This window comes from Vicia villosa, linkage group LG7, assembly GCF_029867415.1.
Source record: "Vicia villosa cultivar HV-30 ecotype Madison, WI linkage group LG7, Vvil1.0, whole genome shotgun sequence".
Taxonomy (NCBI): Eukaryota; Viridiplantae; Streptophyta; class Magnoliopsida; order Fabales; family Fabaceae; genus Vicia; species Vicia villosa.
In genome coordinates, this window is record NC_081186.1 from 137073473 (window position 1) to 137091511 (window position 18039).

Here is an 18039-nt window from a genome sequence, read left to right on the forward strand (position 1 = left end):
AACAAAATAAAATATTATAAATCCATTTTTAAACATTTATATATATATATATATATATATATATATATATATATATATATATATATATATATATATATATATAATTCTGTTTTATTATATTAAAAAAATATATATTATACACTATATCATATATTTATTGTTTACAAATATAATTTTTTAAAAACCTTCATATTTTACACAAACACAAAGAAACATATACTTAAAAATTACCAAAATCTAACAACAAATAATCTTACAGCTACCGCAACACAGTATTATTGAGAAAAAATTAAAATAGATGTGTACCTTAAAAAATGGGGAACAAAAAAGTATATCAGAAGAGCTTTGCTCTAAATCTGATTTCAAAGTTTGAACTTGAAAAAATATGGCTTTATAAAGAAAAATTTTTAAATAATATTTGTGAAAGTTGGAGTTGAAATGACGAATAGAGGGAGTGCATATGAGTGAGTTGGGAGAGGGAGGAGACAAATTCTGCAAAAATGAGGTTGAGGAGAACGATGAAGTTGTTGGAATTAAATAAAGGACTTACCGGATGATTTTCACCTTTGTGTTAAATATCCAATCAGCTTATGTGTGTTGTTAGGTGATTTTCACCTCGGAATGCAAAAGGCAACATTACTTTTATTGACGCTCTGTACTTCAATAGATAAAGATGCTGCATTTTCCAAAAAAAAAAAAAAAAGCGAGGTATTTTACACCCCGCAACGTCATTTTAAAAAATTCAAATCTCTCCCAAATTGTTTTTTTTTTATTTGTTTAATACGTTTCGAGGTGAAATTCTCCCATTAAAACCTTTTATGGAAGGAGAGATATGGAAAGATAGATTATTATTATTACTTAAACATCATTCTTTATATTTATTTTTGGTTTGTAACATACTAAATCACATCCGGTACAAAATCATATTTCATGCCTGGATTTTTTTACTAATTTTGACTAAAAGTTAAAGAGAGTTGATATTAATATTTCTTCACGTTTAAGCTCTCATTCAATTCAAACTATTAAATTTATAACTTGTTGATTCACCATATGGTTCTAAATCTTATTTCTAAGTATATAGGTTAGTTAATATTTCTATTAAACTACTCCACCATATTAGCATCTTGAGTTTCATTTACCAAGTGGATTAACAAATTAACAAATTGGATTTGCATTCATTGTGAAGTTAGTTACATGATAGTTATAGGAGGTTGTAACTAACTCTAACAACCAGTCATTAACCCATTATAGCAGGTTAGCAACCATATCAAATATTGATGTTGTGACTTGTTACTCAAGTAACCGGTTATACATGAATCTCATCTGAACCGTCCAATGAAAGAAAGAGAAACAATCTGAAGCACATATATGTTCCACAAGTCATACACACACCCTCTCATTTGCATTCAAACATTTCCCTCTCATTTCTTTGAGAACAGTTGAAACAATGAAAGAAAGAAGCGCAAGAATGAAAGAAAAGGTTGAAGGAGAAGGAAGCAAGAAGGTTGCTGAAGCAAAAAGCAGTTACAATCTTCAACCCTTACCAATTAGCAACGAAGATATACTATTCTGCATTGACATAGATCCTGAATCTGTCCGTCGCTTCGACGCCATTAAACAATCCATCCTTCTCTTCGTCCATGCCAAACTCACCATCAATCCTCGACACCGTTTTGCTTTCGCTACTCTCTCCGGTTCCGTTTCATCGGTAATTCATCATTCATGTTTTTGTTAGTATCTGCACTAGCTACTGCTGTATTTTCTTGAAACTTTTTGTGGATCTGTGGATTTTTCATTCATGTTTTTGTGGAAATATGTTTTGGTGTTTGTCATCTTCATCTTTCCTATTCATATTTTGAGAACATATTCTTTTTCTTTCAAATTTGATATGCTGTTTAGGCACTAGGGTTTTCCAATATTAGATATGGATCTTTCAAACACTTTTTTTCATTTCAATAATTATTACAGCTGAAGAAAGAGTTTAGCAGCGACATTAACTCAGCAATTGCAGCAACACAAGGGCTTACGGCTGCTACATCTAGCACTCAGCCAGACCTTACAACTTTGTTCCAACTTGCTGCTCGTGAAGCTAGAAAATCCCGTGAGCAGGGTCGCATTTTAAGAGTGGTGAGTCGTAGCTGCCATCGTGTTTCTTGGTTTGCATACATGAAAATTGATTGGTTACTGGATGATAATATGGTGTTTGGTATTCCTTTGTAGATTTTATTCTACTGCAGATCGGCAGTGCGGCCGCAACATGAGTGGCTTGTGAGCCAGAAGCTCTTCACTATGGATATCTTGTACCTTCATGACAAACCTGGACCTGACAATTGCTTTCAAGAGGTCTATGATGCATTGGTACAAACTCTTGAACATGTTTCAAACTACCAGGGTTATATCTATGCGATTAGATCAGCAAAGGATCTTTACGTTCACGTGTTAATTCTTTTGTCGCATCCTCAGCAGCGCTGTGCCCAAAAGTACCTTCACATACCCAAAGCACTTGAAAAGAAGGGTCGTTGAAAATGCTCCAATATCAACCCATTGAGAATGACATGGTCCTTTTAGTTCTCCAATATCATATAGGTTACTGCTTTATCATGGTAATATTCTGAAAATGTGTATATGTTTCAGGTGTCTTGTTATTACATATACCACATTGCCAATTGTAGAATCATAACAGAAGTTCGTCTTATAAAAAAATGCTATAGTTTTTTGTTACATGAAGCGATGAAATGCAATTGTTTATAAAATTCCTTACTACAAAAAGCTAAGTAAATAATCATGTGAAGAATGAAGTGACTAGAATCTAGAGAAGCTAGTTTATATTTACTTTCAATATATTTGTCACACTGTTAGTACCATTCAACAGAAGACAACAAATAGTAGAGTTGAATAATCAGTTATGGCATCAGTTGGCCATCTTGTTCCTATAAAAATGTGATTGTAACATAGGCATTCATGGAAACTTTCAACATACGCATGCATGGAAATTTTATGAGTTCAAGGGAAATGCAGATTTTTCTTATATTAATGGAAAGATAAAAATCAACATTTACTCTTGCTTAACCACCAAGAGAAATGTTATACAAGAAAATAAAAGCTTCTGGACTTGAGAAGTTACAGAGAGAAAGACAATCTAAGACATGAAAAACGGGATGTATACGTGCCTCCACCGGAAGTTGTAATTTGTAAGCCACTGCACCAATGCGTCCTATTACAGGAAATGACCCAAAATATCGCAGGCCTAGCTTCTGATGCTTGCGCAAAGCAACAGGATTCTGACGGTACGGTTGAAGTTTAACCAACACCGAGCCCCCAACTTGAAATTCCCGAAAACACCTCTGCTTATCAGCGTAAGACTTCATCAACTGTTGTGCACGGTGTAAATTAGTCTGTAACTGTTGTAACAATTCCTCTATAGTGTAAATGAGCCTGCACATCTCTATCGGCCACGATGGAGTTTGACATGCCATGTAGTACCTTGCAGTTTAAACAAATGTCTCCAAAACGAACTGGTGAAGACTCGATCTCTGTCAGCCACGACTGAGTTTGGCATGCCATGTAGTTTGACAATATTATGCATAAAGACCTCTGCAACTTTTCTGCTATCATAATTACTCTTGAGTGGTAAAAAATGGCCATATTTGGTTAAACGGTCCACTATTATCATGATCACCGTGAATCCGTGGGAATAGGGAAGTCCTGTGATAAAATCTGTAGCAACATCCTCCCAAACTTGTGATGGAACCGGTAAGGGAGATAATGAACCAGACGGACTCGCAGTAGATGTTTTGGCTTGTTGACAGATACAACATTGTTGCACAAACAGACTGATATCCTTACGCATATTGGTGCGCGTAATCCTTAAATGACCACCCACCAGCGAGGTATGAAACTCTTGTAAAACTTGGTCCACCAATGGACTCTAAGTAATGTCTGAATTTGGTCAACGCCTCGGTGACTGCTCTAAACTCACGCACATAAGCTGACTTCTGTTGAGCTGTAGGACTCAATTTCTTGGAAAAAACGCTTTAGGGTGACCCTTCCGATTTAGAACTGCACCTATTCCCATGTTAGACGCATCTGTCTCGAGGATAAATGGTTGGGAGAAATCCGGCAGATGCAAAAACAGGAGCTGTGGGTATGGCTTGCTTCAATTGTTTCTGAAGTCCAATCAAATTAATCCTTCCTTGATGCAGGAGAGACTCCAAACTTGCTTGAGTTCCGACTAGCCTGTTACCAAACTATACTCAAGCAGATCACTATAGAACCTTATGACAAAACATGAAAGAAGCAATTATCAATTATAAGATATAATCATGCTTTCAAATTATATATCACTTTTTAGTGAAACTAATGCTAACGAGTCTTTTCAGTTTGAGACATTTGGTAAACAATTTCTTGATAAACTGAATTTTGGAGAATCACCTTCAATTTACTTTCATTCCAAAATATATAATTTTTGCAGTCACACATAGAGTCTTTTGAAGTCCATAACTATGCTGCTATACTTTGCCAAGACGTTTCCTTTCTTTCTCAACAAAAAATTAAATGGTTAACTTTTGTACAATTTAATAGATAGATATAACTAGTTGCTACAACTTAGGTGTATTTACTTGCCTTATAATATTGGTTAATAGTAATAGTTAGTTTTCTATCTAATAGGAACTGATAGTGATATACATCCCTAATGGGATCCCTTAATATTTGGAGTTTCTGTTTCACTCTTGTATCTCGGCCGGCTCAACATATATGGAGACCTAAGGCCAATTTTATAATAAAATATTTCAAGTAATTAAAATAAAAGTTTACTCTTTTTTAAATTTTTATTAATAAATTATTTTATTTGTATTTTTATATTTATCTAAATTTTTAACTTTGTCTGTATTTTTTTAGTTTTTCTACTAAAAAAATTCTTATTTTCATTTTTACTATTCTAACTTTTATAGTGTTAATTTCTTTATTCAATGACACTCAACTTTAATTTTAAATCAATTTGTTTTGTATTGATAAATTTATTTAAAATTCTATTTTGTAATTCCATTAGAATTTCAATTTTTTTTTCTGTTTTTAGATTTTGAATTCAAATATTTAATTGACAATACTTTAAGTAAAGCTCACATTAGGTACTTTAAGTAAGTACCTTCAAGGAATTAAAGCCATATCAGATGAATTATCAATCATATACTAGTAAAAAACTTCATTTTAGCCACCTACATTAGCGTCGGGCACCGACACCGATGCTATTTAGTGTCACTTAAAAGTGTTAGAGTCGGCCAAGCCGACACTAAGTTCTCCAGTTATTTTGTTTTTTTTTTTTTAATTTTTCTATATAATATTGTACATATTACCTTTATAAAATATTTAATTTAATCAATTAATTAGTTAGAGTCGGTCTACCTGACGCTAATATCTCTACATCATTTTATTTTTAAAATTTATATAATTATATCACACATATTATCATTGATATAATAATTAATTAATTTAATTAATTTCTTAGAGTCGGTTTGACCGACACTATGCTCTCTACATTATTTTATTTTTACATTTTATATAATTATATAGTATACATATTATGTTGGTATAATACTTATTTTAATTAATTATCATTTAGAGTCGGCCTAGCCTACTCTACTCTCTTTACATTATACATATTATGTTGGTATGATAATTACTATATAGATCACCCCTTTGATGAAATTGATCTTGTGATTCACACGCACAATGACTTGCCTGATGAAATTTCTACTGCACTTAGAAATAGAGAATCTCCAATTGTTATTGCTGAATTACATGAGAAGCTTACGGACTTTAAAACCATTCATCTTCGTGCTGATCAATTTGCCGCTGATATTGTTTCCACTGCTAATGTTCTCTCTAGAAATAAAGGGTATCAATTAGGACCAACAACAACCGCGGCTCCTCTCCTACTCAATGAAATGGCGAAATGTATGCAAGCGAGAATGTGTCATTTTAGCTCAAACTTTCAAGTTCTGAGTTTCTCTCAAGTTCTTTGCAAGCCAACCATCCAAACACTTAAATATACACCATATAGAAGCTATTCAAATCCTTACATTACCTCCGTAACATCTCCGCTACCACCCTTCATTTTCATCCGTCTTATTTGCATGTTGAGTTGGGAAGAGAGATTGAGAGCAGTTCAAAGCTAGGTAAGCACATCAATAGCACCAGGGAGGTCCAAGGAAGCTCATAGAATCCTTCCTTTGTTACTGGAACATCATTTAAAGAGGTTACAATCTCTTCCCGTTTGGTAAGAATATCTTGAACTTGAAACTCATAGTTTAGGCTATCATTTGTGCTCATTTTGAGTCATTATTGTTCATATGATTGGTGTGACTGAAATTCCTATGAAAATAGGCATTATTTGAGTTTGATTTGTCATTTAAATTAACTTTTGAAAAACTAGCTTACTTTTGGTTTTATCGAAAATGTGAAAGCTACACATAATATTAATTTGTTTTGAGCACATGGTTGAGTTCCTTGTGAAATTCTAAGCAACTTTGATCTTTAAACTTTTGCATTTGGTTGAGAAACAAGAAAGTTGCCATTTTTAAGAATCAAAAGCTTGAGAAAAATATGATTCTGCAGCAGAAAACTGGATTTTTCGAGGTGGAAATCGATTTCCAGGAAGTGGGAAATCGATTTCCTGAAGCAAAAACTGAAAAAAAACTAAGTTTTCTACACAGGGAAATCGATTTCCCCATTTTGGGAAACGGGTTTCCTGAAGCCAACTTTGAAAAATGTTAATTTTTTCCATCATTTTCTCAAATTATTTCTATGAGCAAACTAATTCCTTTTGAGTTAATTTTTTGCACACTTCTTGTTTATGTGGTATATTTTTGAGAATATACTTTAAAAATAAAAAAATATTTATTATTTTATTATCTTGATCATTATCGTTTGTCTATGTACATATACTTGTTGATATCCATCCTTGTGTTTTTGTACTTGTTATCCATTGTATTATCATTATATATATACATTGTTTACTAACCATATGCATGAGCTATTTATCCATCCATCATCCATCATATTCATTCATACATGAAATAATCCAAAGGTATAAAACATCTTTCATCCAATGTCATTTGAGTTTACATTGTTGTTTGTTATACTCACTTATTTGTCTTTTGTGACACATGTTATCACACACACACACACACACTTGAGGTATCCATGATTGATTGCTTAAGTTGTTGAAAAATCCAAAGGAATGAGAATGGTATTGACTAAAATTGTCAAAGTACTCAAACTCTTTTCCAAATCTCTTTTATTTTGTGTTATAGTATTGTGTAGCAACCTGCCCTAAAAATAAATATTCTAGAGTCGCCACCTATTCTGAAGGGCGAATAGGAAACCCTACGCAGTTTAGAGATTCGGAGTAAGTTATTATAATCAGGTCGAGGGAAGGTGTTAGGCACCCTCAACCCTTTCCTATGGCTTTGAATCTAAGGTAACAGTTTATGGCTAAAATATTTAGGTTTTATAGCTAAGGAAGTGAATAGGGGAAAAATTGAGATTTGAACTGAATGGAGGTTTTAGGGAAGGGGACTCGCCTTGGTTATCCAAGTGCCTACGTATCTCCTTATGGAGAATCAGATTCAACGTAGTTCGGGCACAGGGTTGTACGCCTTAGAATTAGAGTTGAATGTGTTGACGGTATTTTGAATTACCGTTTCGCAGTTTTGAAAAGGCGTTTTGAATTACCTTCGTAGTTTCGCAGTATTGAAGAGATGAAAATCTGTGGTTTGTGGTTTGATGTGTTTTAAGTGTTTGGGCGTACAACCCTGATTTGATATGGCACCGTTAGATGCGATGACCAATAGATTTGGTCAGTATAGCTAACGGATTAAGGGGCATTGCTGGTTACTCAGATCGATAGATTGATCGTCGCGGGCAGCAAATTAAATGTATTTGAATTTATTTAAATTGAGGATTTTATTATTTTATCTCTCGTCTATACGACTAATAGATTTAGTCGGGTCGAGGAGAGAATTGACTGAGGATTAATGTTTTGCCAAATGGGCAATGGGATTGGACAAACCCTATAACTTACACCTTTATAGGGATTTTTGTGATTTATAATGGTTAAAAATAATTAAATAAATTAAATCGACATAATCGAAATAATCGAGAAAAATCCTACCCTAGTCATTAACCTAATCCTAATTTAATTTTTAATCCTAATTAAAAAAGTAACTAAATAATTACAATTACTTAATATCTAATCTAAATAAATAAATAATAGAATAAAAAAATAATATAGAAAACCTGGCTATCATCCAGTGTAACAGCCCTGTGAAAGCTCATGGTAGAGGTGCACCTCTTGAGCGTTGGATCTCCCACTGACTGCAGACTTTGTTAGTGCAAAATAAAGAAAAATAACATGTTGCCTGCGGGGATCGAACCCCGTTTGGACTGTGATAAACATATGCCTTTACCATTCGCTCCACATTCACTTGGTGTTAACAAATAGAAACACATCGTACATAAACCTTCAAACGACGTGAATGCTGTTTTTAAAAAAAATCAGCACGCACAGTATCATCTCCCTCATGTTTTTTTCTGAAAAATAGAAGACCTTTGGCAACGGTTTATGTATGTTGCCATAACCCCTGTAATTTTGAATCTCACAAAAGACAACAAATAAATACATTCCAAAGACATGGATCGATCGTAAATTATCATCCGAACTCGATGGTACCATTAATTCGGGCTAATTTTACCTCTATGGAAAAATCCCAATTTGAGCTTTTAATCCCTAACAATGGTGAAACTCCATACCTGCACTCAAACTGAAATTAAATTGCCCAAAAACAATGCATACACTAATACGAATACAACCACATAATCAAACAATGTTTATGATGATCCAATCTTGGTCTGCAAATTTCACTCTCTTTTTTTTCCACGTTTTTGTTTGTTCTTCCGCCCCCGATTTTTTTTCGCGGCCCCTCCCCCTTTATGCAATTCTTCTTTTCTTTTATCTCATCCCCTTAGGTCAAGAAAATTCAATCTCAATCTTTTGTAATTGAAGAATTCGGATTTTATTTGATTTGGATTCTAAACATGCCATTTTTGTTCCTGAACCATCTTTCACGTTCCTGGACAACAAGTCTTTCCTTTTTCTTTTTTTTATTTGTTTATTTATTTTTACAATCTAATAATAATAATAATTCATAATAATAGTAAATAACACTATATATAATTACTAAAATCTAATAAAAATAATAAACCTAATTAATCCTAATACTAATCCTATTAATATTAACAATAATAAAAATTAATGATGGTAAATGCTAATAGTTAGTCATGATAAAATAATGATAATCGAAACAAGTGTTAGAAAAACCCCAAAATACCCCCACGAATGATAAACCCTTGTAATGATCGGGCCCAACATTTGGATCCTGAACATCTGTTAATTATGCCTTTGTTTTAACTCAACCTGATTCATAATAGAGCGGGTTTGACAATAGAAATGTCAAACCCCATGACTCTTAATTTTGAACCTTGATGGATTAACAGGCGTAGATTTGATCGGGCAAATTTTGGGGTATGACAGCTGCCCCTGTTCAATCTTCTTAAACCTGAAGAGTTGGATAGGCACGTCTGCCTATCGTGATCTTAAAGGTAGAAGTTGATTGAACACTAAAAATGCCCTGAAATTTGCTTTTGTCGGGAAGAAGTTCTGTGGGAGATGGGCTTGAAGATGCCACCCGAGGTGAATACCATTCTTCAGAGTGTGAAGCAAACACCTTTTGGAAGGAAACACTTGCTTTGATTGTAGCACGGCCTAAAAAGGCAACCTGAATTTTATGCAATGTCATGATGCATGCGATGTATGATGCAGCGAGCTTCTCAAAATAAATGAGAGAGGTGTATGTATATGCATTATGTATGAATGAGATATGTTAGTTGAATGATGCATGACTATTAGCTATGTTAGTTGAAGCATGTTAGTAACTTTGAAAAAGAAAAATAAAACCTTTGTGTGTTGGTGATGACGTTTTGAAAGATATCACTGCCGAGGGACTAACGTGATAAGAAACCCAATTGAGAAACCCTTTTGTAGATCCTTGTTGTACAATTCTTTGTAAAACCCTGTTTGCCTGGAAAAGCTCCTAGAAAGGATGGAATACGTCTTAAAGAAGATTGCCTGGAAAGGCTCCTGAAAAGGATGGAATATGTCTTAAAGAAGACTGCCTGGAAAGGTTTCTGCACCATTAGGATTATTTGCCCTGGTTCGGACAAATTCACCTGCACCATTAGGATTACTTGTCATAGTACTGACAAGCTCACCTGCACCATTAGGATCATTTGCCCTGGTTCGGACAAATTTCACCTGCACCATTAGGATTATTTGCCCTGGTTCAGACAAATTCACCTGCACCATTAGGATTACTTGTCATAGTACTGACAAGCTCACCTGCACCAATAGGATCACTTGCGAGGGTTATCGCAAACTCACCTGCACCAATAGGATTATTGGGTTTTGCTGCACCAGTCAGACGGGAACTGACTACCAAACGAGAATTGGATTTAATTGTACCAGTCAGACGGGAAGTGACTACCAAACGAGAATTGGATTTAATTGTACCAGTTAGACGGGAACTGACTACCAAACGAGAATTGGATTTAATTGCACCAGTCAGACGGGAACTGACTACCAAACGAGAATTGGATTTAATTGCACCAGTCAGACGGGAACTGACTACCAAACGAGAATTGGATTTTGATTGTTTGCCAGGCAGGAACTGGGTTTTGAATGTTTGCCAGGCAGGAACTGGGTTTTGATTGTTTGCCAGGCAGGAACTGGACTTTGAAATGATTTGGATTGCCAATGAAAATTGGACCTCTGTGATATGTAGTGTGTGAATGCCCCAAATGATATGCATATGCTAATGCATATGTATGTATGCTGAAGCTGATGTTAATCCTGAGATTTTATCTCCTTATTGAACCTGTTTAGACCATATTTGCACCTACACCACGGCTATGCTTATGCCGGCTTGGTAATGTGGATAATGCTTATGCACATGCGTATATATAGATTGAACAACAAGGTTGCTATCATCGGTAAGATTACTGGGATACATCAATCAGGTGATCGGGTGAATATCTCCATGAGGTTGCTATCATCAGTAAGGTTACTGGCATCGGTAAGGTTACTGGAAGCATCAATCAGGTGATTGGGAATAAACCAACAGTAAGGTTACTGTCATCGGTAAGGTTATCGGGAAGCAGGTGGATAGTATAGCTTAGCACCAGAGTTTTGAATTAGATGTCTTGATGTATGAGATAATGCTTATGCTCATGCATATGTTGATTGATGTGATGAGTGAAACGAAATAATGTCTTCTATAAGACTACTTGAAAAGGTTTTCGGAATGGATATGGACATTTGTCTTAAAGAAGACTACCTGAAAAGGTCTTTCGAAAGGATAACAATTTGTCTTAAAGAAGACCACCTGGAAAGGCTGAAAGATTCTCAAAAGACTACCTAGAAAGGTTCTTGGAATGTCTTAAAGAAGACTACCTGAATAGGTTCGTAGAAAAAGAAGACTACCTGAAGAGGTACTTAGAAAACTAATGTCTTAAAGAAGACTACCTGAAGAGGTTTTTTTTGGAAATGACAATTCGTCTTGAATAAGAATTCTTGAGGAGGCTCCTAGAAAGGATCGTGAGATTTGTCTTAAAGAAGACTACCTAAAAAAGGTACGGTGTAATGTATCAACCAATGTATGCAACGCATGATTTATATGTATTTGCATGATGCTCCAATGATAGGTTGTTAACAACCAAAGCGTATATAGCTTGCTAATGTTGGATGGTTGTTGGATGCTAGCGTGACTTCCCAATATCTGTTTTTTGAAATTTGTAGTTAGGAGAAAGATTGATACGAGGTTGTAAAGTATGAAGACGCCTTTCCTTTTGTTGTGTGTCTTTCCCCAGTTTGGTTTTTCGAAATACTCCACGCCTTTAACCTTTGGAGGTTCTCCACACCTTTAACCTTTTGAAGTTCCCCACATCTTTGAGGTTTTCTTTATGGATTTGATATCCGATGCCCTAGTGTTTAGTGGAAAAAGATGCCTATGATCTCCAAGCCATGAAGGAAGTGCCCCGAGAAATAACCTTGTCATATGCTTCGACGTTTGAATTGAAGGGTATGCCCTTGATCTCCAGGATATGGAGGACTATCCATAGTGTTCTATCCTTTTGAATTTGAACTCTTCCCATGTTTGACATGCCCCTGATTGTTATTGCTTCGAGGTGTGCCCCAAGTCGATTGAACCTTTAGGATGAATGCCCCTAGTTAATAGGATGTTTGATTGCATGCCCCTGCGACGCTTGAAATTTTGCCCCTGTTAAGGGGAACCCCCTAGATGTGATTCCCCCCATTCCGGGGTCTTTATTAGAAATGATCGCCCTTGATTAACCCATTTCGAGATCTCCTCGATGCTAAGTGTATGTTCGTAGATGGCGTTGTATCCTTTGAAAAGTAACTCCAATGCGATGCGTATGCAAGTTTTGAAATCGAAGTCCGTTATGAATTAGGACTGGATGTTTTTAGAAATGAATGCTTGAAAAAGCGTAGTGGTTAGAAATAGTTTTAACAAACATAGGAGTCAGTATAACAAAATCCTGCTTGATATGCTTTCATAGTTAACCTTGCCTCAATTAGGACTTTTAAATGTTGTAACTTGGCCTGGTTCATGTTTTAAGAAACAATGGATATAAGGCTCAAAATTTTATTTATCCCACCCCTTTCTCCTTGATGTTCTTCAGATCCTGAAAATTCGCTTAATCCAATGGATGTGCTTTGTTTGCAAGAGAATCGCTTCGGTTTCGATATTGAGCAGAAGCCTTAGTGGAGATCCAAGCATTGATGAAAAATGTTGTAAAGATCCAAGCATTGACGTGAAGCTTTGATGGTTTAGTAGTCACAAGATTATCCTTTGTAGTTCGCCTTTGTTTTTATCCCTTATTTTGCATGAACCAAATCCTTTGAATTTGATCCATCGGGATGCCCTAGTTTTTGCCTAAGCCTTTTTTGTTTTTTTCTTTTGACTTGGCGGGCGCTTTTTCTCCTTTTTTTTTTGAATACTCCTTTGAATGTTGTGACTGCCATGTTGACTTTGATTTGTAAGCTTCGACTTTGATACGTCCTCGATCTTGAATGATGTATTGAGGAAGAAGATGTTGTAAATGTTATCTCCATTGCTTCCTCAATCTTGGATGAATGTGAGGACGAAGATATGCTTGAACCTTTGCTTGAATCCTTGCTTGGATGGATTGATTCTCTTGACAACCAAAATACACCATCGAATTAATTGAAATCTACCCTGCCCCTGGTTAAAATCAAGGTTTATTTAAAAAGTAGAAACAAGCTCCAACTCCTGGCTCGAGAGGGTGACGAGGGATTAACATCCTTATATCTCCACTATTTGGGAATTGAAGCAATGACTGTACATCCTCGGCTCGGTCTTACCTTGAAAGCATATGTTTAGCTGGACTTAGTTATTTTTATTCGTCATTCTCCCTCGCGTTTGTTAATACTCCTAAATTTGAAATTGAAAATAGAAGTTTGCGAATGAAAAGTCGTAGTAGTGAACGAATGAAGCGAATGAATTGATTCCAAAACCTGCATGGTCATCCCATTAGAATTGCTAATCCGAAGGTACAACTTCTATCCTGAGTAACACTTAGCGGTCGTAAGGGTTGAAATTGTGAGCATGGTAAACACCTATTGATCATAGGGATAATCTCCTTTGTAGATCCATTGACCTTGTTTCACTCCTTAGTTCTTTAGACTTGTAGAAGTGAGGGCAACCTCGAATTTTCCTTTGGCACGTCAAACCTGTCGAGAATAAATTGTTAGCGGTGGGTTTTCGTTGTATTGGAACTTCATGAGTTTCCTTTGACTGAACCTCTTTTGCTTTCCCTAAGGATAGTATCACACCATTGCGACCTTCAAAGTTTGTAGATTGATAGAGAGAATGCCTATGACCCTTTTGCCCCTTGGCGTGGAGTTAACACACGTCGCATTTCTCCATCGTATTTATGCATCTTTGTTCAGGATTTTGCCCCAGTTGGACTAATCCTTGCCTTCAGGTTATCGTAAAGCATCCTTGTAAGTTTGATATGTTCTAAGATGAACCCCTTTATGACTAGATACATCTTGAGTGTATCTATGAGGGAACTCTTTGTTGAACTAATCCTTGCTCGATGACAACCTTTATTGTATTTATAATCCTGTTATGACAAGGCATGAACATGCGGCTGGCATGGCGAAAGGCATCCTTTTTTTTCTTAGTAAGACTAAGATCCTTCTCAATAATTTATCCTCCTTTCTCCATAGTCTACGATCCTTTGATTTTCTTCGGGAATTTTGGGAAATCGGCTAGCGCGGTAAGTGTGGATGCGGGTGAAGATATAAATGCAAATGTAGATGCAAAATGTTTGACTATATGAAAATGCGAATGCATGGGTATGCGAGACTCCTTATATTATAACTCTGTGTATGCAATGCAGACGCAGGACGTATAATCCTTAAGGATATCCTATGTGGATTTAGGGATGACATTTGACCCTAGTGAAATCCTTGCAAGATAGACGTTATGACATGCCAATGGAAATCCCTTAGATTCGGGAGTATGTAGAAAGTAGCGATTAGTGACCGTTCAAGACAGTTACCAAGTCTCATGGCCATCGCGAGGCCGTTCAACGTGTACCAATGAAGTTGTCCCTCGTGGGAAGGTTCTCTATGCGGAACACAACCTATCTAAGGACGATATCGGATGAAGGGAAATCCCTACAGGCTAGGGATGAAAGATGTATAGATGGAAATCCGAACCCTACAAGTTAGAGGGTGCGCGGAAACAAGCATGGAGTGACCATTCAGGACAGTCACTAGATCTCATAGCCATCGAGAGGCCAATCGAACGCATGCTAATGAAGTTGTCCTTCGGGGAAGGACGCGTCGTTGGACGTAAAAGAAAATCCCTATGGGCTAGGGAGTAAGTAAGAGTAAGCATGGGGTGACTGTTCATGACAGTCACTAAATCGCATGGCCATCGAGAGGCCAATCGACGTGCGTAAACGAAGATGTCCTTCGTGGGAAGGAGGAGATTCTAGAAATGGAATCCCTACAGGCTAGGGAATGCGTAAACGTAGGCACGGAGTGACCGTTCAAGACAGTCACTAGATCGCATGGCCATCGAGAGGCCAATCGACGTGCGTAAACGAAGATGTCCTTCGTGGGAAGGACACGCGGTTGCAAGAATACAAGGATATATAAGGAAAGTCCCTACAGGCTAGGCAGTGTGTAGATACAGGCACGGGGTGACCGTTCATGACAGTCACTAAGTCTCATGGCCATCGAGAGGCCAATCAACGTGCATAAATGAAAGTGTCCCTCGTGGGAAGGACATGGTTTTGGAAATAGGGTCCCTGCAGGCCAGGGAACGCGTAGATGTACCTACAAAATTAACACGCAAGACATTTGCAGTATATAAATTGCAACCACATAATAAGCACATAAGCACATAAGCCCTAGGTTCATAGGTTCGACGTAACGGCTTAGGGTGCCTACCCTTCCCATTGGTATGTTCTAGAAGGTCTCATGGGGTCGTTCGTAGCCGCCGAGACTTTTTGTCTCTTTGGATTTTAGAACAACTCATTTTATCCATGAGGTTCGAATTTTAGGGGTAGGTTGTTAGAACAAGATTTGTTCTGATCAATATTCTTAGTTTTGATGATAACAAGGATATGAATTTTGTGTGAGATAATGTGGTACTCTAATACATTGCAATTTCCCTTTCAGGAAATATATAAAGAGTATGCACAAATCAGCGCTCAGAAGCTTTGTCTCAGAAGGTTCAGCATGCAACATCAGAACATGGTCTGGCAAGACATCAGAAGATGGTCAAGGCAGAATCAGAACATGGGTCTATGGAAGCATCAGAAGAACTTGAGATCAGAAGCAGAAGCACTGAAGTTCTCATGGTATCACGCTCAGAAGCACTTCAAGGTCAGAAGACAAGAAGATGCTATGCACCAAGCTGTTTGACTCTGATGATATTCAAATATTATATACACAAACATCAGATCAGAAGAAAGTACAGGTGGCAGGCTACGCTGACTGACAAAAGGAACGTTGGAAGCTATTAAAGGCAACGTCAGTAGACACAGCGTGAACAAGGCTCGAGGTAGTTGACAAAAGCGTGAAACATTAAATGCAATGCTGTACGGAATACGCAAAGCATTAAATGCTCCCAACGGTCATCTTCTCAAAGTGCCTATAAATATGAAGTTCTGATGAGAAGCAAGGTTACCAATTTCTTGACGATTTCTGTGAATATTAACTTGCTGAAACGCTGTTCAAATCAAAGCTCATAAACTTCATCTTCATCAAAGCTCACTACATTGCTGTTGTAATATATTAGTGAGATTAAGCTTAAACGTTAAGAGAAATATCACTGTTGTGATTATAGCTTTTCAGAAGCATTTGTAATACTCTTAGAATTGATTACATTAATTTGTAAGTAACTAGAGTGATCAAGTGTTGATCAGGATACTCTAGGAAGTCTTAGCTTGTGTCTAAGCAGTTGTAATTAGAGTGATCACGTGGTGGTCAGGATACTCTAAGAAAGTCTTAGCTTGTGTCTAAGCATTTGTTCCTGGAGTGATCAGGTTGTGATCAGGATACTCTAGAAGACTTAGTCGCGGACTAAGTGGAAAACCATTGTAATCTGTTGCGATTAGTGGATTAAATCCTCAGGTGAGGTAAATCACTCCGTGGGGGTGGACTGGAGTAGTTTAGTTAACAACGAACCAGGATAAAAATAACTGTGCAAACTGTTTTTATTGTTCAAGTTTTTAGACTACACTTATTCAAACCCCCCCCCCTTTCTAAGTGTTTTTCTATCCTTCAATTGGCATCAGAGCGCCGGTTCTAAGGTGCAAGCACTTAACCGTGTTTAGAAAAGATTCAGGAAGAGAAAAACGCTTGAGTAAAAGATGGCTGGTGAAGTTCAAACAAATCCAACTGCATCTACATCTGGCTCTGTTGAGCAATACAATGGTAACAATGGTTACACTGGACCACCATTATTCGATGGTGAAAACTTTGAATATTGGAAAGATAAACTGGAAAGTTACTTTCTTGGTCTGGATTCTGATCTATGGGATCTTCTATTGGATGGTTACAAACATCCTGTTAAAGCTACTGGTGTAAGGCTCACAAGAAGCGAAATGACTGATGATCAAAAGAAAGAATTCAAAAATCATCACAAATGCAGGACTGTTTTGCTGAATGCTATCTCTCATGCTGAGTATGAGAAGATATCTAACAGGGAAATGGCCCATGATATATATGAGTCATTGAAAATGACTCAAGAGGGAAATGCTCAAGTCAAGGAGACTAAAGCTCTTGCTCTAATCCAGAAATATGAAGCCTTCAAGATGGAGGATGATGAAGATATTGAGAAGATGTTCTCAAGATTTCAAACTCTGACTGCTGGATTAAGAGTTCTGGATAAAGGCTACACCAAGGCTGATCATGTAAAGAAGATCATCAGAAGCTTGCCCAGAAGATGGGGCCCAATGGTAACTGCATTCAAGATTGCGAAGAATCTGAATGAAGTTTCTTTGGAAGAGCTGATCAGTGCCCTGAGGAGTCATGAGATTGAACTTGACGCAAATGAGCCTCAGAAGAAAGGTAAGTCTATTGCATTAAAATCTAATGTTAAAAAATGCACTAACGCTTTTCAGGCTAGAGAAGAAGATCCTGAAGAATCAGAATCTGAAGAAGAAGATGAACTGTCCATGATCTCCAGAAGGGTAAATCAACTCTGGAAGAGAAAGCAAAGGAAGTTCAGAGGCTTCAGAAGTTCAAAGAGATTTGAACGAGGAGAATCTTCTGGTGACAAAAGATCTGACAAGAAGAAGGATGTCTGCTATGAGTGCAATGAGCCTGGACATTACAAGAACGAGTGTCCAAAACTTCAG

The 18039-nt window shown here is 36.7% G+C and overlaps 1 protein-coding gene across 1 annotated transcript; it reads left to right on the top strand.

Moving 5' to 3' along the window:
* Positions 1–1468: 1468 nt before the first annotated feature.
* LOC131620248 (uncharacterized) lies at positions 1469–2523 on the top strand. Its single transcript, XM_058891248.1, has 3 exons — positions 1469–1708; positions 1969–2127; positions 2221–2523. Exons 1-3 carry the CDS (start codon positions 1469–1471, stop codon positions 2521–2523), a joined length of 702 nt encoding a protein of 233 aa, XP_058747231.1.
* Positions 2524–18039: the final 15516 nt, after the last annotated feature.